Source organism: Protopterus annectens, chromosome 4.part1, assembly GCF_019279795.1.
Source record: "Protopterus annectens isolate FY-2018-M chromosome 4.part1, PAN1.0, whole genome shotgun sequence".
Taxonomy (NCBI): Eukaryota; Metazoa; Chordata; order Ceratodontiformes; family Protopteridae; genus Protopterus; species Protopterus annectens.
The window spans coordinates 563001533-563024508 of record NC_056734.1 but is presented as its reverse complement, the minus strand read 5'-3'; the positions used below and the strand labels follow the sequence as shown (position 1 = coordinate 563024508).

The following is a 22976-nucleotide window of genomic DNA, read 5'->3' as shown; positions in this document are numbered from 1 at the left end:
CCGTGTTAATTAGGTCCATGATTGTGCGTTCCATAGCTTTGCATATCAGCCTTGTCAGGCTAATGGGGCGATAGTTCCCAGGGTCTGTAGTCTCTCCTCTGTGGAGAGGGATGACTGTAACAGTGCGCCATTTGGTAAGGACAAAGCCCAAGGTGAGGCTGTGATTGAACAGGGCATACAGGTGAGATGCCAGTTCACTCTTGAGTTCATGTAGAACACAGCCAGGGATATTGTCAGGTCCCATAGTAGCTGTATTCTTTGCCTTGGACAGTGCTGTTTTAACTTGTGCAGCAGTAATACTGGGTGCCTGGCAATCTACTGGTATTGATTGGTCCCGGGGGGGGGGTGGCACTGAATTTGTCAGCCAATATATTGGCAATATCTGTTGGCTGTGTATAGGAGGTACCATTGTGCAGTAGCTCAGAACAAATCTGGGTATTGCCATGGAGATCCTTTACATAACTATAGAAGGCCTTTTGGTTGTATTTACTATCTGCAATAGTAATCTCTATAGCTTTAGTGGATTTGATGAGCGATCTCAACTTTTTGTTGAGGCTGTAAAGGGAGCTTTTCAGTCTTGTGACTTCACCTTATTCCACATCAGTTTCCTTCTGTTGTAGAGTTTGTTTATGGCAAGGGACCACCAGATTGGCTTCTTTTTTTTGTAGGTTCTGTTGGGTATGGTGAGATCCATGCATCTGTGTACGTGTTTGTACAGTACATTGGTGTATGATTCAGTGGTCTTGCAACTATTCTTCATTGGCATGGGTGCCGTGAAGTTAGCCACCTCTGTTTTTAGGGGCCCAAAGTTGGCTTTGGAGAAGTTTTTCATGGTGGTTACCTTTGCGGGAGTGTGGGAGGGATGTGGATTTCCAAGGCGATTAGTTTGTGGTCTGATCTAATCAGGGAGGAGTTGACTATTAGTGTAGAGAAACTGTCGCCCATGTTAGTAATGACCATGTCAAGGATGTTGCTACCTCTAGTGGGGGTAAGAACGAGCTGGTCCAGGGCATTGGAATTGATGAATTCTAGGAAACGTTTTGGCAAGAGTATTGGTACATGAGTAGTTTAACCAGTTGGTGGAGGGGTAGTTGAAGTCACCCAGTTATGAATTTTAGGTTGGACCCTAATATTCTCCAGGGTGATTAGGAATGTGGAGTGCGAGTCTTGGAACATGGTTGGGGACCTATAACAGGCTATGACATGAATTGCGGTCTTACCCAATGTTAGCTGCACCGGACTTATCTCTGCATTCTGTTGTGCTACCAATCTGGAGGTGTGTGTATCCTTTATGAATATGGAAACACCACCACCATTGGAGTTTTGTTCTAAGTTCTGGAACCAAAAGGTGTGGAATGAGCTATACCCTGGTAGTGCAGGGGTGCTTTCTGATGCTTTGAACCAGGTCTTTAAGCACAAATGTCTGTTTTCTATTTTGAGTGCTTTGAACGAGTGTATTTTGAGATTTAGACCTAGCATTGAGCATCATGACCCTCTGGTTGCATTTGTGTGTAGCTGTTAAGGTGGTGATTTGGTTTTAAGAACACCGCCTAATTAATGGCACTATAGGGATGGCAAGAGCCTTTGCCAGTATCTGGAAGCCCATGGCTGACGGAGGCCATCTTTTGCAAAGCATTGGGGTCTGTTGATCATGTCATCCCAGGCAGACAGATACTGGATCCCCTTAGAATGACACCAGAAACTTGGCCAGTTTTTGAAATCAATCATTTTCTGCTTGTACTGTGGTATCATTCTGGGTGATGGTAGGATACTGCTCAGTGCTAGGGTCATACCTGCTTGGGCTGCATAATTCGAGAGCTTCTCCATGTCTCCATGTAGTCCAGGGAAGTACATCTCAGGTCATTCACGTCCACATGTACAATGACAGTCATTTTGTATCTGTTTTTGAGGGACCGGAGTGCATGCTTTGTGGCACATCCTGGCACCAGACAGGTAGCTTGACTGTTACTTTCTCCCTATTCAACATAGTGAGTGGGCCATTAGTGTGCCTCACTATTGAGTCACCTATGACTGGTGTGCTGGGCATGCTGTTTTGCCCTAAGGGCTTTGGTTGAGTGACACTGGATAGAATTGTATTGTGATTAGTGTGTTGTGGTGGTCGAGTGCGTATTTGCCTTGGAGGTCTCTGCTGTTCGGGTAGATTGTTATTGATAGCCACTGCGACGATGGGTTTGTGTTATGTGAAGGCCGTGCTGGTGTGTGTTTTGGAGGCTGTGTTCCATGTGCTGGGGTGCAAGTGTTGACCTTCTCTTGACCAGCTATTCCGGTCTTGGCTGGAGAGTGCATGGCTTCCAATTTGGATATACAAGTGCATTTCTCGCAAGTCTGAGTGTTGGGAGGCAGGAAGGAGAGGGTTGTCTGTTTACATGCGACAGTTACTACATTGCCTCAGGATGCCCAAGTTCACCAGGTTAATAGGAGAAAGCACAGGGAAACTGACCTTTAGACATGCCTGTAGGGGTGGGCATTAATACATGCTGGAGCAGTTTCCTTGTAGAAAGTTTAGTGCTGGTAGCACTTTTGTGTGCTACAATAATTGCTACAAGAAGTCTGTTATGGTAAAGTGCTAGACTAATCCAGTAAAAGTGCAGGAGGTCAGGGTTTCTCTCCACCAACCGCTGCTTAATGCCTAATGAGGTCAACGAGATTTCACTAAACTAAGCAATGCACTTTCTTAACTTTTACCTTTCCCAATCTGCAGAAAGAGTCTACACACTTTGGATGTACATGGATAGCTTTTGTTTTATCTAGACAAAACCAAGAATATCTGGAAATTTGACCAGGTGTTTGTCTCCATTCACCCTAGATCCCTAGGACTCCCCAGTCACTAAACAGACTATTTCCAACTGGATTTCTAAGGCCATGACTTTTTGTTGGAACACATGGAAAGAGCCTCCTGTCATCAGTTAGGGCCAACTCTGCCAAGGCCATGGGGCTTATATGGTGCCTTCTTCAAAGGTTTGGACACAAGTTCTGTTTTTGAGGCAGCTAATTGGTCTTCAATTCATAGCTTCACCAAGTTTTGCGAACTGGATGTTTCTAAATCCTAGGCAGGTCAACTAGGGCCATTCTTCACAGCTGCCTGGCAAACTTTGCCTCTACCCTCCTCCCTTTTCTTGTAAGCTTTTGTATTTTCCCTCATGTAAAGAATACTGCAACAGCGGAATTAGGACATAGATTAGTAGTGTAAAATCGTACCATAATGTTGGATGTCTTCTCTGTTGCAGTATTCTCTCCCACCTTCCATCCTCCTGCATTTGATCTTGCTTGGATTTACTTTGTCTACATACCTATTTGTTAGGTGTTCTCCCTGGGACACTCAGTTCTGAGAGTGGTGCGTGTACATCACTTTTTTATAGCTTACGTCTGACAGGTTACATGACGTACCGCATACACTGGGCAGTAAAAACTTTTGTATACTGGGTGATGTCTGGTTGCTTGGCAGGCAAGCTCCCTCATGTAAAGAATACTGCAACAGAGAAGGACGACTTGTAATGTTATGGTAAGATTTTAGGCAACTAATCTGTCCTTACGAATGGAAGCTGCACCCTGGTGTCCTACAGAAATTTGTCAAACTGTAGAACTACATAAGTAGATGTGTTTACCAGCAATCAAAACCAGCTGCTAGTAGGTTAGCTATGCCTTTCTTTTCCCATGGATTGGAAATGTTTCTGTATGCTACCTAATCCTACTGTATTCCATAGTACCAGAATACAAAAGTGACCCCCTCCCCCCTTCAATCTATCTTGCTGTTTTAAACATAGTGACTCTCCACTAAAACTTAATTTTTAGACAGGTAAAACTTAGTTGCCTACTTTCGCATCTAATTCTTCTAGTGCACAGTGCAGTGTTTAGGATAAACCATTTTTTCATCTTGCCTTTAAGCATCTATTGCAAGACCACCAGTTATTGGAGAGCCCAAATTCTGCCTCTGTCACTCCACAAGAAGCACAAATGTCCATGTTGGAGTGAATAACTTGAGACGTACCTCCCTGGACTACATGAAGAGACATGGAAGAGCTCGCGGATCATGTGGCCAGGCAGGTATGACTCTAGCCCCGAGTAGCATCCTGCCTTCACCCAGAATACTACAGTATAAGGACAATTATTGACTTCAACAATTGGCTAAGCTTCTGGTGTCACTTCAAGGGGATCCAGTATCTTTCTGCCTGAGATGACATGGTTGACATACCACGATGCTTTGCCAGAAGTGGTCTGCACCTCTCACCCCTGGGATTCAGGTTACTGGCTAAGGCTCTTGCCACCCCTGTAGTGCCTTTTTTAGGCAAGGCTCAAAATACAAAACAACCACCGTAACGGGTACAAGTATGCAAAATCTCAAGGTAATGCTACTCAGTGCTAGAAGTCTAAACCTTAAAATGCACTCGAGGCACTCCTAAAAATGGAGAACATCGATATCCGTGCAGTAACTGAGACCTGGTTCAAGGCTCCAGAGAGCACTCCTGCAATATCAGGCAAAACCTCTTGCCACATTTTTTGACCACCAAACCAGGACCGAAACACTAAAGGTGGAGTGTCAATGTTCACCAAGGATATTCATACCTCCAGGCTAGTTGCCCAACACAATGCATCTGAAATTCTCGAGGTGCAGCTAACACTAGGTAAGGCTGCAGTCCAAACTGTAGCTTGCTACAGATCCCCCATCATGCCCAAAGATTCTCACTACACCTTTCTAAACATACTGGAAAATATTAAGATACAACCAAATGCCCTAATACTGGGTGATTTCAACTACCCTGCCATTAACTGGGAAAACTACTCATGTACCAACATTTTTGCCCAACAGTTCTTGGAATTCATAAATTCCAACGCCCTGGATAAAACTAATCCATAGTTCCACCACTGGCACCAATATCCTGGACCTGGTCATTACCAACATGGAAAATTGATGCCCCTCACCAGTGGTTACCCCCTTGTTGGTTAGGTGTGACCATAAGCTAATCACCTTTGACATCCACACCCCCACCCCCCCCAGTAAGGAAACATCCGTAAAAAAAAACTTCTCCAAGGCCAACTTCATGCTACTGAAGTCAGAAGTGACAAACTTCATGACGCCTATGCAGACGGGAACCAAAAGTTTGACTGCCGAATCCTACAGTAAAGCACTGTACGAACTCATCCACTCGTCCACTCTTGCATGAATCATGCCATCCCAAATAGAAGCAAGATGCTCTCCTCCAAAAAAAAGGAAGCCAATATGGTGGTCCCCTGTCATAAACTATACAGCAAAAGGAAGAAACTGTTGCAGAAAAGAGGAAAATCCCAGGATGGTAAAAAAAAACTCCATTACCAGACTAGGTAAGTAGCTGAGATCCCTCATAAAATCCTCCAAAGCTAGTTACGAAAATAAAATTGCCATAGATTCCAAAGACAACCACAAGGCATTCTGTAGCTATGTCAAGAATCTAAATGGCAATGCTCAGATCTGCTCTGAGCTACAACAGAATGACATTAAATATACTGATCCCAAGGACATTGCCAATATCCTGCCAGATCGATTTAGTGCCAACTTCACCCCCCCCCCTCTTGCCCCCTAAAGGGCCCATCTCAATACAGAAAGATTGCCAAATTCCAGTAATGACTGCCACACAGGTTAAAAAACGCACTCTTCAGAGCTAAGAATACAGCATCCATGGGACCAGACGACATCCCGGGCTGTGTACTACATGAACTACAAAATGAACTGGCACCTCACCTAAGTGTCATGTTTAATCAGTCTTACCTCCGGCTTTGTGCCCGCTGAGTGGTGCACAGCTGCAGTTATCCAACTCCACAAGGGATCCACCTTTGATCCTGGGAACTACCGTCCCATCAGTCTGAGCCTGATCTGCAAGGCCATGGAACGTATTGTCATGGAACTCATAAACAGACATTGGTAACCTTCAAACACTGGACCCCACCCAGTTTGGTTTCGTGAAGGGCCAATCGTTTCTTCTGAACCTGTTTGACGAATTTGAATCAAGTCTCCATAGCCGTCGACAAGGGTAAGGCAGTTCACACAGCCTATCTGCACCTCGCCAAGGCCTTTGACACCATCCCCCACCCTGGAATCATAGGTAAACTTACTAAGCTGGGTATAAATCCCTATGTTACTTGATGGGTTGCCAACTGGCTTACTGACTGAACCCACACTAAAATAGCAGACTTCCATGTCCAGGCCCAGACAAGTGGAGTACCTCAGGGTTCAGTTCTGGGACTGCTAGTTTGGCATCTACTTCTCTGAAGTACAGGCCAACACTGAGGGACTCTGGCCAACAAAGTTCACAGATGACTGCAAACTGGGAGCCATTATTGAATCCCCAAATGATGTGGATATTCTGCAAAAGGGCCTTACTGAAGCAGATGTTTGGTGCCAGAGCCATGGGCTCAAGCTCAGTGACAAGAAGTGTATAGTTGTCTCCTTTGGGAAAAACCATGTGACCATGAATTAACACACAGGTGGCAGTACACTAAACACAAAAGTGTAATAAGAGACTTGGGAACACAGGTGGACAGTGGTCTCTCCTTCGATAACCGCATTGCCACAGTAGTAAGGAAATCTTGTTGCACACTTCATCACTAAGGGCTTTTCTCCAGTAATTGTCCCACTGCACTCATCCCTCAATAGACACATCATAGAGTACAACGTCCCATTTATGTACCTCACAAGACATCTGCAACAACTGGAAAGACCGCAGAAATCGAAAAAAAAAAAATTACAGGCCTAAAGCAGATGCCCTATGCTGACTGACTAAAAAAAACTCCATCTATACTCTTGCATATAGTCTATTCAGAGGCGACCTCTGCTTAACATACAAGGCCATGTCAAACCCAGAGCTGTTGGGCATGCTACACTTAAAGCAAGCAGGAGGGATAGGTTCCTGATCCAGAGACCCCCCCATACTCTGGAAGACTGCCCATACATGTGTAGCAGAATGCCTTGGCCCTCTTCAAAAGGAACCTTGATGACTGGATGGGAGATGGGAAGTTTACCCCGGGGATCACGTCAGTCGCCCTGCTAGACAGAGGTCCAGGAAAGTAAATTTTATGGGAAGGAATAGCAAGAGAATTATGGCTAGGCTTGTGTAGGCCCTTTGGCCGACCATGCCTTTCCTGTGATAACCCCAGTCTACTGTGGGGTCTCTAAAAATGGCCAAGGGCAATTACCACAAGCTTCCTTGCAGAATGGACTTAAAGAATAGACGGGGAGTTTGAAACACCCCAGTGTTTAAACATCTTCAGCTGACTGCTTGATTGAATGGCATAATGCTATTTATAGGCATTTTTTCCTGTGTATTTGTAACCAGTATTAGTGGGAAAGAAACTAGATAGTGAAATTATTTATGGGTGAATAGAAATCATTTTTGTTGGTGCCAGTCCAAGAACCAGATCCTTTTTAAGGGTCAGACTCCTGTGAATTTTCTCATTAGTTATCTTTTGACCTTTTATCTAGATTAATTTATTGGCCCTTTCTGCTTGACTGCCCTTAGACCCCTCCCCCCCATCTACCATTCCTCTTGTGAAAGTTTTGAGGGATGTTGTATATCAGCCTTAACTGGTAGACGGGTAGCTCCATTTTGGGATCCTAATTTTGTTTTGGGAAACCTTACATGGTTTCCTTTTGCACCCGCTCACAAGGGTGATTTAATTTAATCAGTATTGCTTATTTCTCTGACTTCTACAATAAGTAGTTGCAAGCTCTTATGGAGAATCATTGCTGCCTCATATCAGAGTGTAACTGAGACCAAATCCTTTTGTACCCAAGTCAGATTGAGTTTTACACTTGGCCACCATTATTCATCACCCTGTTTTTTTGCCAGTGCCTAAAAATGAGGGGTAAAGTGTTATTTCCACTCAAGATGTCCATATGCAACTCTGGTGCTGTATTGACAGAGCAAAATTCTGATCAGCTACGTTAGTTATGAAGGTAAGAATAAGTCTTTGAACAGTTTCTAAATGGTTTTCCCAGGATATTACTTGTTCTTACCACAATTGCTCTGACATGGGGCTCTCCATTAGATTACTAACTGCTGTTACAACTACTGGCTTTTGGTAAAGGGGTTGAATCTAGAGTTTAGATAGCAATTTTGCCTTCTGTACACTCTTAAACACTACAAGCTAGATTCCTTCTGTAGGTCTAGAGCAGGCTTTCCTGGGACTGTTGTCCAAGAGATCCTGGACTCTGATCCAGCTTCCTTCTCCCTTGCTCTTGCTCTGGTGTTCATCCCTTATTGCTTAGGGCTACTGCAGCAGTGATGAACATAGTGCAGTTGAGTAAATTTGCAATAGCGGTCTACGTTTAAATTGTGCCGGCCATCCCCTTGCTGTAGTCAGTGTATGGGTTTTTAGTTGCTGTCTGACAAGGGATCTAGCCTTTTTCTCCTTAGGCAAGAGATTTTTCTTCCCTGCTGGCAGCCCCTATATTGGTCAGCTGGCCCTTCTTTTTCCTGTACACTAGGTTGAAAGAGCAGGTGATGGGAGGGCAGTTGTCATTTAGGTAGACATGGCTGGTCCATTAATGCACCTAGGGTGTGGCTGCATTGGTCTTTAGTGTTCTTCAGGTGATGGAACCTATTAAGACAGCCCTGTTGCTCTTCACTCTTGACCCCAATAGGGTCACTGACCTCTGCTGGTATTCTACCATGGAAATCCCTCTGTCCTAGGCATGCACTTCTGCACCCCTCACAGGGATAATCTGGCAGCAAAGCTGCATCAGATTTCCCCATCCCCCACACCAGCTCCAGCACTCCGAATTCTGTAGTTGAGTTCTTGCCTTGGTTATAGATGTGGCATTATCCTTCTCAGCAGATCTAGAAATGTGATTTTTACTTGAGAAATTTATAATTGCTGATGCTCTTGAAGCTGTATTGGTAGTAAGTTAATCCACTTTGAATAATTTGAAGGATGAATGTTTTGTATTCATACATTGGATCCATCTAGTAGAACTGTTTATTGGTTCTACTTTATGGTGTTTTGTTTATATGTATAATACATGGAAACTAACTTTTTTGTATTGCTTTAATATTAGAATTTAATATTTTGTTTCAGAAAACTGGAAGCCTTTAAATCCTGAAGAAAAGAAGATATACGACCGTGAATTTCTTCTGGGCTTCCAGTTTATCAATGCAAGTATGCAGAAACCAGAGGGGCTACCTCATATAAGTGATGTTGTTCTTGACAAGGTAATACTTTCTGTCCTTGTTTTGCAGTAATGAACAACTTTGGTAAGAACCATGACTTTTGGAAGTAAATTAAGTTTGTCTTGAAATTTACAGAAAGTTTCCTAGTTTGCCAAGTCACTATCTGTTTTGTTTCTGTGCCTGATGGACAGTAGTAAAGTTGACTGTCTTTTATCGGAGTTTGGTCTTGGGATCTTTGATACAGTTGTCCCAATTGAAAATAAGGTCCGACTGCTTGAGAAATGCTGTGAAGCACCGATTGTACAGATTTTGTTTATTGGGCTGGCGAGTTGTATTTAGAAACCATTCTTGTCAGTCCCTCCACATGCCTCCTAACTCCAAGACTGCACACATTTGAAAGGAGGGTTGAGTACCCCATCTCTGAACCTTCAATTTTTTCAGTTTATCATTTAATTTACATTTATTGATTGGGGAAAGTCCAAATGAGCAGTAGAAGCATCATTTCAGCAGAGGCCTAGGAAGAGATGATGTGAAACTCAAGTTTACATGAAATGCACGATTTGCGGCATACATTTAGATCAGTTTCACGTTACAAGTAAACTAATAGTTAAAATACTATGGATTTGTAAAAAAAAAATAAAGCAGTGTAATAGTTATGTAATGGACTAAAAGCAATGTTAAAAGTAATGAGGCAAGATGGCAGCAAGCTGTCTTGAGTCTAGTGACTGTGGTTATAGCATCAGTAGGAAGTAGTACCAGAAATGTGTAGGCAGAGGGAGCAGTGTGCATGAAAATGAATGTATGAAGTAACTTCAGTAGTAGTATTGCATAATGTCAAAAAGAGGAGCCACTTAATCTTAAGTGGAACACTTGTTGCGATAATGGTAACTAGATGAGATGACTGATAATCCACAGATGATTTCAGGAGCAGAGCAGTGCTGTAGAATTTCAGTGCTTGTGTAGCTGAGGTTTCAGCTGTCATTCTGAGAAGTGCCAAAAAGGAGCAGGACTAATAGTCCTGAGGGACTCTACCAGTGACTGGCCTGTCTGGAGATGACACCACTTATCCTAAGCTCATGAGTCCTATTCATGAGCTAGCTAGCAACCAGCATGTTATAAAGGGGTTAATGCCCAGTTCCATAACTTTGTTGACTGTCGTCATGGGATGTATCAAATGCTTTACCCATATATAGGTAGGTGGTATGCATCACTTCCCTTCATCCATTGCCTTGTGACCTTGTCCACAGGGTTCAGTAAGCATAACCTTCCTTTGCCCACATCAAACTGGGATGAATCCAGTGTCTGGAGGTCAGCTCTGTCTTTGATAAAGTCCATGATTTTTCCATGTCTTTGGAAGTAAGACTAGTCTGACTAATGGGCCTGTAATTTTCAGGATCATTTGAAGGTCCTCTTGTGTGAAGAATGACTGTTTCAGCCCTCCATTCTCATGGCACAGTTTATTTCAAAACTGTAGTTAAGTAATGACTCCAGGGGTCCTGATAAGTTTTTTTTAGACTGAAGGAGGCATCCTGGGATGATGAATGGGGCTCATGGAGGCTGTTAGCTTTAGTGAATGCAGCTGGTACATGGTCTCTAGTTATAGTTGAGAAGGGGGTAAAGTTGGAATTTAATTTGTCTGCTGTTTCATTGTATTAACAGGCTCTGAATGTGGCAGCATTAGCCACCAGTTCAGGAGAATGCTGTGTGCTGCTCTTGAGGTTTGTAACATGGCTGAAGAAAGCCTTACGGCCATCTTAACCTCAAACTTGGCATTGTTTAAGCTAATTAACCTTCTTAGTTGCCTGTTTAGTGCGATGTTTTTTATCTTTGTGGGAATTATCCTTCTTGAATTTGCCTTAATTTGTTTTCTTTTTTGGTATATCTTTAATTTGGCATGCCACCGCGGTGTTCCTGGGGCTAGTTCTTTGCTTGCTTCTGGGTGGTACAGATTCCTCTATGCCTTCATTGACACCGCTGCACTGAGTAATTCAGCATAGACTGCTGTGTTCTTGGGGTTTGGGGGAGGACATTGAAATCTGACAGAACATCACTTAATAAAAAGTAGCTTGTGGATTAGTTAGTGACTGTTTCCAGTTTTACTGGAATTAGAGCTCATTTTGATTTTGAAGGAGACTGCTTTGATATAATTTTGTTGGGGGGGGGGGGGGCTGCATCATTTTCCCATATTTGAAAGTATGTAGTGAGCATGTTCACCATTTGGTGAAGGGTATTTGCTTTTGCAAAGTCCAGGAATGTTTTGCCTGTATATTTGAGGCAGTGTAGGATTTCCGTTCTGTAGAGGAGTAGTCTCCCATGAGTATGGTAAGTTTGATGGCAAGTCTCACTCCATTGGGTGTAGAGCTTCTTGGGACATGGAAGGTGACCTGTAGCAGGCTACGATATGTTATGGGATTTTGTGATCTGCACGTAGAGCAACTCTAACATTGTTTGTCCAACCTAGAGGTATGCTTGTTGACTTATATCGGGATGACATCACCTTTAGCCCTTGTCTGCAGTTACTTGTCTAAAAGTGTGGAAGGCACTGAAACCTTGCACTGTCAGAGTACTTTGCTTTAAACCATGTTTCAGTAGCTGAACAGACGTCTATATTCTTGAGTGTAAGGGGGCCTAGAGGAAGTGAGTTCTTATTTAGGCTAGTGGCATTGAACAAGTAACACCTTGAAGTTGAGTTGATTTTGCTATGTCTGTAGGTTCTTCAATTTGGTATTGCCTAAAAAGACTGAATCAAGTTTTAGCCAGTATTCAAAAGCCTTGAGTGCAGACCATCCTTGGCAAAGTAACGTGGTTAACCATATCCTGCCAAGTTAACAAACATTGAACCCCCTTAGAATGACACCAGAAAGATTGCCAATTAAAATGAATCATTACTCAGATTTTGGCATCATCTGTGGTGATGGTAATATGCTGCTCAGTGCTACTCAAACCAGCATAAAGCAGTGAGAACTCAATGTTCTCTCCACATTGTTCAATGAGGTATGTCTTGGGTCATTTACACCTACACAGACTGGAGTCATGCTGGTACCTTTGGTGTAATGACTCAAGTGTGTGCATGATTTAGTGTATCCTGGCTCCAGATAAGTAACTGATGTCTTGTTCTTTCTAATTAGAGGGGCATCAGTAGTCTTTCCAGGGCTCTTGCCATAGGGGATTCCTCAGAAGTCTTTGCTTGCCTTGGGAGCGTAGTGTTTGGGGTTCCAAACTGTGGTAAGTTTTTTTTTTTTGTTCTTTTGGGTTTGCTTGAGATGTAGATTTGCCATTGGGCTGCCTAGTCTTAGTGGTATGTGAGGTTGATGTTTTGTGCATGGTTTCCACAACCTGAAATGCACTTGTATGCAGGAGTTTAGCCTCTGATGTCATTGTTTAAGTACACCTTTTGCGTAATCTTTATTTCTAAGAATTAAGTGATTGTAAACATGAGACAAATTGCTATATTGTCTCAAGGTGCTCCTGTACAGCAAACTGGCTACATTGAAGTTATGAAACTGCATATCCATTCTGTCCAGTCCTTAGATTGGTGAGCTACAAGGGGGTTGGTGTATTGGAGTATGAAGGCTATTAAAGTTGCTTTGTTGGTGCAGACTAATAAGGATGCTTTATTTGGGCAGATTATGCTAAACAGTATTAAATTCTACTAACTTCAGTGTTCATGCAGTAATGAATTATACTATGTTTGTTGGATGTGAAGTTGTATTCATTTGGTTTTCAACCTGTGGGTCTGTGATCCAGCATTGAATCTTACTCTGCCATATAGTCCAGCTTTGGAGCTGAAACCTGCGCTCCTGCTGTCCTCACAATGCCTCACTTCCCCCCACTTCTCTGATCTCGTTTGAACAGCCACAGGGTTCCGTCTCTGAGCTTCCACCAGGGAAATTTCAGTGATATATTTGGTGTGCAAGTGCATTATTATATTTTCTCTTTTAAAAAAAAAAAAGTAGGAGATCTCACTTCTTTCTTCTGTACATAGTGTGTTTTGTCATTATTGTGTCCTGATTCCAAGCCAGCAGGCTTCAAGAAATGCACAGAGTGCGGGCATAAAATTCTGCTTTTTGATGCCCAGACTCTGTGCAGCTTGTTTAGGAGCATAGATTCCTCCTCTTCAATATGTACAGGCTTTAATCAGCGGGCGCTTATTGATGGGAATAAGTTACTCTTGAATTTCTTTCTTCTCTTCACCTCTTCTGCAACGTTAGGGGCTCAAATCCCCTCAAAGCCAGTGACAAGGGTCTTGACAAACCGAAAGACGAGGACATGTCCCGGAAGTGGTCTCCCAATAGAGCATCAGTTCCTGTGGGAGAACCAGCTACCAAAATTAGCCTGAATGCTTCTGCTTCATCTCTTCTACTCCGATCTCCATATTTTTTGCCAGAGCCAACAGGCCTTCTCCCAAAGTCTCCTTTGTTTTTTGGTGTCACCCAGGCACCACTCTAGGCCAGGGTTGACAGCTTCTGCCAGGTCCTCTTGGATCCTCTCAGAATGTGAGGTAGATGGGCTGAGAATTTCTGAAGGTGCAGATTCAGATGGGAGTGTTGCCAGTTTCTCTGGAGCTGTGAGCAAACAGCCTACCTTTATTTCCCATTTCTCCTTATGTCTGACCTTTGGCTTTGGAGCCCTTTGGTCCTGAGGATCCAGAGTTTCAAGACATTGTCTCCGATGGGTACCTGTACTATGAATGACACCTTGTTAAGTGCAGCCCCGGTTTAGTCAGTCTCTACAGACTCTTGGAGCCATAGCTTTGGGGTAAGATCCCAGGGGTTGGTTTCAGCTGCCAGGCTTTCACAGCTGCCCCCCCCCCCCTTGGCACCTCTGCTTTTGACAGTTTGGCTCAGACTCCACCTTCAGCACCAGGTGCGATGGGGGGGTTGTCTGGCTTCATTTGTGGCTTTGACCCCAATGGAGTTGGCCTCTGATTCTCATTCGCCCTCGTCTTCAAAGTAGCGGAGTGTTCCTCCCTTGGATCAGAGACTGCTCCTTTCTGACTTGGCTGCACCAGATCCCTCTCTCCTGTTTCCTTTGGGACAGCCTTTTACACGTTTTCAAGTGTCTGCATCAGGAGCACCCAGAGTCTTCCGACACCTCCCCTGCATATACCTCCTTAGGAGGTGCACTGGACGCACACGTGCAAAAGGAAGCACTTGGATTTCCTAAAGAAATCCCTGATGGAAGACAGTTGAACGGGAGGGGTTTCCTAGATCCCCATCGGAGGATGTCTGAGACATAATGGAAATTGACAAAGGTGGGTGGTCTACCCACAAATCCAACTGAGTTTGTGTTCCTGGAATCATTTGGAACAGATCCATCTACATCCTGGCTTCCCTCTCTGTGGACCCCCTGGTTGACTTGATGTCCCGCAGGGCTTTGAAGGAACCTGACATGGTAGAGCCCATGCCTAAGCACCCTGATAAGGTACATAGCACCCCATGGACAAGGTTCACTGGACTAAGGGTGCCCCAGTCGATATGGTTGTTGCAGCAGCCACAAAGAAAGAGCTGGCCCCGGAGATCTCTTTAGTCCATTCCCTTGACAGGGAGGCAATGGAGATGGACAGATTCGGTAAGCAGGTCTATTCTTCAATGACCTTTTCTCAGTGCACGTGTGGTAAGTTGTCTGTCACATGTGATCAAACTTCAGAGACCTCCTTAAGCAACTCATTGCTTCTGTTCCATGGCTGAAAAGGACAAGATCTCTTCCAGAATGACCGTTCTCCGATGTTCTTCGTGTTTCACTGTTGCAGTCAGAACATTTGGGTTATCCCTGCCAGGGTAACCCTTAGCCGGTCCGAATACCAGATGCTTACTATTTCTGCATCGGTTGCGGTCGCTTGAGGACTGACATCAGGTAGTCAGTAGTATAAAGTAAGGCCGCCAATGCCATTACGTCAGTCTTGCCATGGAGCCCGCAGCAGAAGCAGTTTGCATGGGTGCCGGTCGGCCGCTACCTGAGTGTTCATTTCCAAATTGAAGTTTAAGTCTAATAAAGCCAAGTACCCTGTTGGGGATCCTTTTTTCTTGCACTAACTGATGTCAGAGAAAGTTAATTGTTTTGCTTGTGGAAGCAAATACCACACCGAGACTTCCACTCTTACTGCGTCACTTGTTTAGGCCCAGACCAGGACGTCCCCCATTGTCGCTTCTGTGCTTTGTTCAGTGCTATTTTGTCGGGCCCTTTTTGTAGCCATATACTTTCATTTATAGTCTCTGAATTCTGATATGGCTTCGGTAAGCCATCCGACAGCAGATTTTCTGAAAAAAACGAAGATGGATAGCGACCGACCACACAGGTCCAAACTTGCCAATGCTTTCTTTAAGTTAGTAGTCGGTCCTCTGGTACTGCGTGGCTGATTTGGAGTACAAAACACCTTCAAAGCTCACTGTACACAAGCTACAGGAATCAACTCTACCCACACCACTACAAGCCAATTAGTATTTGCCAACCAGTTAATATGTGGGGTGGATATCCCACCTATGCCAAACAATATGTGACGCCCATGCCCTGGCCCAGCAATCAAGGTGCCTCAATCCTTACCACTAACAATGAGGGGCGTTTCATATAGGAGGAAAGGATAACAAATACAGTAAAGTGCAATTTCCCTTAAGAGCACCCAGAGATCAGTCAGTCCGGGGCTGGTAGCTCCCTTACTTCCCATGTCCCCAATAAGACTCCCCACTGGCACAGATAGAGTCCTAATCTCAGCCTATTGGGTAAGCTAAAACCTCCAGCACCCTCTGTCCAGCCAGTGCTTCGTGTCCCTGCCCAAGTAGCTGACACGTACGCTTTGAGAAGTAGTTGTACAACCACACCCACTTCTGGGGAAGGCTGGGACAGGTAATCCAGCTGTGCCCCTTTTCTGCCCAGTCTAAACGGTAGTACCACTTGCCACCACCCACTAATACTTATCAGCTACTCAAAAGGCCCTTTTAAAAGGGTGTCCAATTATTACTGTGCAATATTATCCAGTTGGTGGTATAGCCCATTGCTAAAGCTATTGGAGTGGCTTTGTACAATTTTACCAAAGGCATGTACGTACTCATAAGAGCTTAAATTATCTCAAAAAAAGCCACAGTTGAAAGGGTTTAAAATTATTTAATAATCAAAACACAAGACAAAACGTTTTACTACACAGTGCTAGTCAAGAGTTCAGAGATCAGAGAAATACTTAAAATAATTCAGTAGTACAGTTCTGACATCAGAGAAACATTTAGTCTAATCTTTCTAGTTTCTAGCTATTTCTAAGCGAATACAAGTCTAAGATAAACTAATATAGAGCAAGACCGTGCCGAGTTGGATGGTCAACACAAAAATGCTTAATGCACTCTGCTTCTCTGTTTTTAAAATCACATTCCTGGTTCACATGACATCATTCTTCACACTTTCCTGGGGTGCCCAGGCTAAAAGGCTACATTCTTTAGTAAGCTCACACCAGATCAGGAAGCAAAGCCATTAAGGACATTTATGCATGCAAATTCTTTCAATTACTCTGGCCTTAAAACAATAGCAAGAATTCCTTCACATAGACGGGCTGGGGCCAACTTTAAAGATCAAAGACGGTCATGAAATGCTTGACTTAACTTCTTTACAGCAGATTGCACTTACATTTTTCAGTTCCACATGTAACAGTTTTTTTTTTCCATTTAAGACATCAAGCCTGTGGTTTACATTAATATTTACAGATGACAGAATTATCTAAAACTCTTGTTTGGCTAAGCTGGCAGCCTTCACATCCGGTATGCCGCAAAACTCTTTGACTAAGGATCCTGCGGTTGTCTGTACCTTGGATGGGTCAAGAGCCGCTGGGCAGGCACTGGCTTCCAAGGAAGTCATTCGCACTACAGAATCATGACACTGACGTTTTCTTTCACTACCGTTCTTTCAAAAACCGAGTTTCTTAGGCCCAGGGTTCGAACCACACCCAAGGAACTGACACACGCTCAGGTGCCTGCTACTTTTCCTTAGTCTCAAATGCTTAAAATTGCAGAACACCTTATGCAGATCAGGGGAAGCCAAGCTACCCCCTCAAAGATCTGTCCCCTGTAGTTTTGCATGAACAAGTCAGATGAATCTTATGCATGTGACTATGAAGACATGCAACCCATCTCCACTTGAGGATTCTGATGCAGAGGAATCCATTGCTTCAGCCCCCCCCCCCCGAGGATTTTTCCTTTGGGGAGACCCTGCATACTTTAAGGGAGCATTTCCAGTAGGGAAAGTCAGGACTACCCTTAGTCTAAACAGAGACTTGGGGAATTCCTAGATTTTCCACAGCACAGACCCTTGGCTATCCCCCAAGTCAAGGAAGTTGTGGATGATTTCCTTGAATCCAGCTAGACTCCAGATCCTCTACCTCCTGCTCCCAGAAAACCTGACTGGTACTAGAGTCCCTGCCTCGCACAGATATCTTTTTAAAAATCCAACAGCTGACCCTGAGGTAATTTTTCAAGGGCCAGAAGGAATTAAAGCTACCTCTGCTAAGAATCCCATACCATCAGACAGGTATTCACGAGCATTAGACAGACTCTGTAAAAAAGTATACACCTCAGCTACTCTTGCTGTCAGGGCTCTAAATTGTCATTTCAATATGCTGAAATTTCAGCAGCATACCCTGGAACTCCTTAAACAAAAAATGTCTTCCCTTCCTGCTTGGGCATAATCTAAAGACCTACAAAAATTAATGCATTCTGCAAGCCAAGTAAATACACACTTTGCACTGTGGTTTGATGCCCTAGAATTTTCTTGTAGTGCAGCAGTCACTGGCTTTCATTAGAAGACTTGCATGTGGCTTAAGGAACAACCCCTGCCAGACCATGTCAAATTTAAATTGTCGGATGCCCCCTTGCACAAAGACAACTTATTTGGTACTAAGGCAGAAAATGTACTAAAAAAGATTAGAAGGAAAAGCAAAATCTATACAAACATTTAAGGATTTCTTACAAGTGCAGCCCCTTATGTTCCTCTTCCATGCAACTACACCTGTTAGCACAATTCCTAATAGGCTTTCCCATCTGTCTAGCATACCAATTAAGCAGAAACCTTCTAGACCCACACGAGTGGCAACTCGACAGAAGTGCCTTCACCCTAATAACTCAGAGATGGGGAACCCCAAAGGTTGACCTCGGTCTCCTACACCAACCATCAGCTCAGAAAATTCTGCACCAGGAAGCATCACTGCATGGCTTGAAAAGTGGATGGCCCTGTCTTTCCCTGGTTCAATCCATCAATGTATGCCTTTCCTCCACTACCTTTCATCCCAAGTGTATTGCTCAAAGGAATGGAGGAAAAACCAAGGGCCATTCTTATAGCTCCAGACTGGCCCCGGCAACACTGATACCCCCTGCTGTGCAGCCTGCCCCCCCTGCCCCCATGGCATCTTCCTCACATTCCAAACCTCCTGACCTAGAGGGAAGCGGAATTCATGCATTCCAAATTTGCAGATACTCAGTTTAACAGCTTGGCTTATTCACTAACCCTGAACCAATCTGCCTTTCTAAGTAAACAGGTTCTGGATGTCATCCGTGAGGCCAGACGTCCTAGCACCAGAAAGTCTTATGCAGATAAATGGAAAAGGTTCTGCACATGGATCCAGGCTAAGGGAGCCAATATGGCACAGTCCTCCATCCTGGATTACTTAGCTGACCTACTACACAGTGGTCCCTTTCTCCTCTATAAAAAAATTCATGCCTGTGCTATTTCTGCTCATTTTCCCATTGAGCAGCCCCTTTTTCTCTCACCCTTTGATCAAACAGTTCCTCAGAGGGGCAAGCAACTTGAGGCCCCCCAGAAGGGTACCATTGCCAGCTTGGGACTTTAACTTTGTCTTGGAAAAGCTTACCCTGTCCCATTTCGAACCAGCTTCTTTTGCAGAGCTAAAATTTCTCTCCTGGTTAACGGTTTTCCTTCTGGCCATCACTTCAGCCAGATGTGTCTGAGCTGCAAGCACTCATTGCTGTAGAATCCATCATCTTCGTGCAGACAGGGTATCCCTCAGAACTAACCCGTCCTTCATGCCCAAGGTTATGTCCAGTGTGGTTCTAAGCCAATCCGTTCATCTGCCCACCTTCTTAATCTCCATAACAAGGGTGAAAGGATTCTTCACTCTCTAGGAGTGCACAGACAGCTCAGATTGTCTGGACAGGACTAAATCCTTCAGAAAGTCTGACTAATTGCTGGTTAGCTTTGCTACAGGGGTAGAAGGCGAAGCCATCTCCAAGCAAACCATTTCCAAATGGATAGCACACAATCAGATGTTTGTGTTTCACTGTTGCAGGCTATCTGCAGTCAACCTGAATTCCAAAGTCCTGGTCCGGCGTCGGTTGCTGTCGCCTCTTCCCTGACGTCAGTGCACCAGGGGTATATAAGATATGCAGCAGACGCCATTTTCTGCAGTCTTTCTTGCCACGCGGTGCCCGAAGCAAAAGAAGTTCGCAAGTGCCGGTCGGCCGACTCCTGAGATATTCGAAATTGAATTTCAGATCCGAAGTCTTCAATAACTAAGTACCCTGTTGGGGAAACTTTTTCTTGCTCCAGACCGATGTCAGTAAAAGTTAACAATTGTATTCCTTGTGGGAAGCAAATACCTCAAGGATTTTCATTCTTACTGTATTCCTTGCCTAGGCACTGACCACGATGTTGCTAGTTGTCAGTTTTGTGCTAGATTCAACCAACGCACTAAGCGTCTGTTTGATTTTGCTTTACATTACTTTGGCCGAAGGTTTAACTAATGCCTTCGGAACAACTGATGACCGGAGTTCATAAAAAGCGCAAGGACAAAGAGGCATCAGAGGTCCAAAACCGACGAAGCCTCTTCTAGTCCAGTCGCCAGTTCTCAGTGAGGCGCTTTCGCAGCCCCTGACACCCGCTACCTCAGAGCCACAGGCTGCCTCTGACTCCCACGTGGAGACAACTAGGCCTGTGGAAACTCAAAGTATTGCACTTACTGAAACTATTCCCTCAGATGGGTCCGGAGCCCCTGAGCAGGCGTCTGCTTCTGAGTGTTTTCAGACCTACACAGCTTACTATCAAGGCCACTTCAGCAGCCAAGGCAAAGTCTTAAACACCTTTAAAGACAAGCAAGTACAGCATTCTCCTGGACAGTCATCCATGCCAAAGAAACAGATGCTTAAAATGGCCGAAGACCTAATTATCTTGATCAGGGGTTCCCATCCCCCGCCTGATAAAAGGCGTAGGCAAGACACTGACTCCTCTGACCAGGTTTCTATTTCTTCTGATTCCTCTTCAGAACAGGGATATTCTCTTACTCCCTATGAGGACTCTGATGCTGAAGAATCTATCCCTTCAGCCTCTCCTCCTGAGGACTACTCTTTTGGGGAAGCCCTGCACACCATGAGGGAGCATTTCCATTGGGAGAGCCAGGATTATTCAGAATCCAAGAAAAGGCTCAGACTTTCTTTCATTGCCTCAGCACAGGCCTCTTTCTATCCCCCTGTGCTAGATATTGTTGATGTATTCTCTGAATCCAGTTGGTCTCCCAGTTCTTTAACCCCTGCACCAGTTAAGCCAGATAGGTACTACAGGGTTCCAGACTCCCATAAATTTCTTTATAAAAGCCCTGCTGCTGATCCAGAAAGTTTCTTAGGGTCCCAAAGGGGGTCAAGGCTTCCACTGCAAAAAACCCTGTTCCCTCTGATAGGGATTCTAGAGAACTGGACAGATGGGGGCAAAAAGTTTACACCTCTGCCACTTTAGCTGTAAGGGTTTTAAATTGCCAGTTTCACATGCTTAAATATCAACAATGCCTAATGTCTCTGCTAAAACAGAAAATGCTTACAAGCTCTGAATGTCCTGAAAACAAGGAAATGCAGGATTTATTGCTTGCAGCTGAACAAGTGGGAAAGCATACTTTGCAATGTGGTTTTGATTCATTAGAGGCTTCTTGCAGAGCCGCAGTTACAGGTTCTGTCATTCGAAGGCATGCTTGGTTAAAAGAACAGAGTTTACCTGATCATGTTAAAGCAAAATTATTGGATGCTCCATTAAAGCATGATACTTTGGTGTTAAGGCAGAGTAGGAGTTAAAGAAAATGGAGGATAAAGCAAAATCGATGCAGACAGTAAAGGATTTCTTACAGGTTCAGCCACCCAGATTTAGCAGGAACTGGCCTTCTAAAAATTGGTACTTTCCAGTGTCAGACCACAAAGTGGCAGATACAGACGCCCAAGAGGCAGAACTCTGCCCCAATGCTCATACAGACCTAAGCAGTGGGGTGCTTCGGCCCCCAAAGGCAGAGAAGATAAATCACAACCATATAGGAAACTGTCTCGATGACTTCCCAATGCCAAGCACTTGCCTTTTGGCAGCACCCTTAGGGGGAAAACTAGCGCTTTTCTCACAATTGGCACATGATCACCCAGGACAAATGGGTACTAAATATTTCTCAGGGCTACAGGTTCCATTTCCACACCCTTCCAAGGGCAAAAGGTATGCCAGACCTGCTACACAATCAATGGACAGAGGCACAAAAGCAAATTTCTGCTCTCATGGACATGAGGGAAATTCATAAAGTACCACAGCAAGAGCAGGGCCAAGGATTTTACTCAAGACTTTTCTTGGTACCCAGAAAGGACAAGGCCTGGAGACCAATACTGGACCCTGTCTACTCTAAATACTTTCCTAGACGTTCCAAAATTCTAAATGTTGACACTGCAGCACCTTCTACCCATGCTGGACAAGAAGGTTTGGGTAGCTACTTTGCATCTCACAGGCCTGCATGTCCCAATCAGACAATCTTGCAGAAGATGCCTCAGATTTATAGCTGGCTCAATGCATTACCAGTTCTCTGCACAGCTTTTTGGCTTCTCTACTGCACCCAGGGTCTTCACAAAATGCCTGGCACCAGTAATTGCGTTTTGCAGACAAAAAGGAATTCAAATATATCCCTACTTGGACGACTGCTTAATTCAAGCAGAGAGCAAGGACATTCTACTTCAACATCTGGTATTTGTAAAAAGATTACTAGTTTGCCTAGGGTACACAGTAAATGAAAAGAAATCAAAACTAGTACCCTCAAGAGATATTCCTGGGTGCAAGCTTAAATACAACTGCCCAGATGGCTTATCTCACGCCAGACAAAGGCAACTGACTCATTACTTTCAAATGATGGCAGCAAAGACCCAGTTACCTGCAAGAAAAATTCTGCAGACTTTGGGCTTCATGGCATCCTGCATTCTGTTAATTCCATATGCAAGACTGCATATGAGGAAGCTACAATGGTACCTAAAAAGTGTTTGGACTCCACTGCCACAGCCTGGAGACAATCTCTCTCTCTCCCTGCCTGCAACAAGAGTTTTGATGGTGGGCACTGGCCTGTCACCACAACAAGGGACAGCCTTTCACTTCACCCACAGCCAGGCAGACACTAACAGATGCATCTGATTATGCCTTGGGGGCACACATGGCAGGAAAATGTATTCAGGGCAAGTGGCCCGCAGACCAAATGCATCTTCATATCAATCAGAGATGCTAGCTGTACAGAATGCCCTGACAGCCTTCAAGGACCTACTTCAGCCAGGACAACTTTTCCTAAAGACTGACAATACTGCAGTCATGTGGTGCATAAGCAAGGGGGCACACATTCCTACCCCTTCTGCAGGCAAGCAATGACCTTGTGGAACACAGCATTGGCCTACCAAGTACTTCTACAGGCACAATTCCTGCCAGGAAGGAAAAATACTTTGGCAGACGAACTAAGCAGAAACTCGTGGACCTTCACGAGTGGAAACTAGATCCACAAATTTTCAGCATGATGATAAGGTAATGGGGATGCCGAGACATAGATCTTTTTGC

General features: G+C 44.3%; 1 protein-coding gene across 1 annotated transcript in view; it reads left to right on the top strand.

Annotated features, from left to right (window-relative positions):
- The window catches only part of LOC122801252 (eukaryotic translation initiation factor 4 gamma 1-like), a 2968223-nt gene that overhangs the window by 1323819 nt on the left and 1621428 nt on the right, over positions 1 to 22976 (top strand). The window contains exon 13 of the mRNA XM_044070804.1: positions 9070 to 9203. Coding sequence (XP_043926739.1) covers positions 9070 to 9203 — 134 coding nt within the window. The remainder of the gene's footprint in view (positions 1 to 9069; positions 9204 to 22976) is intronic.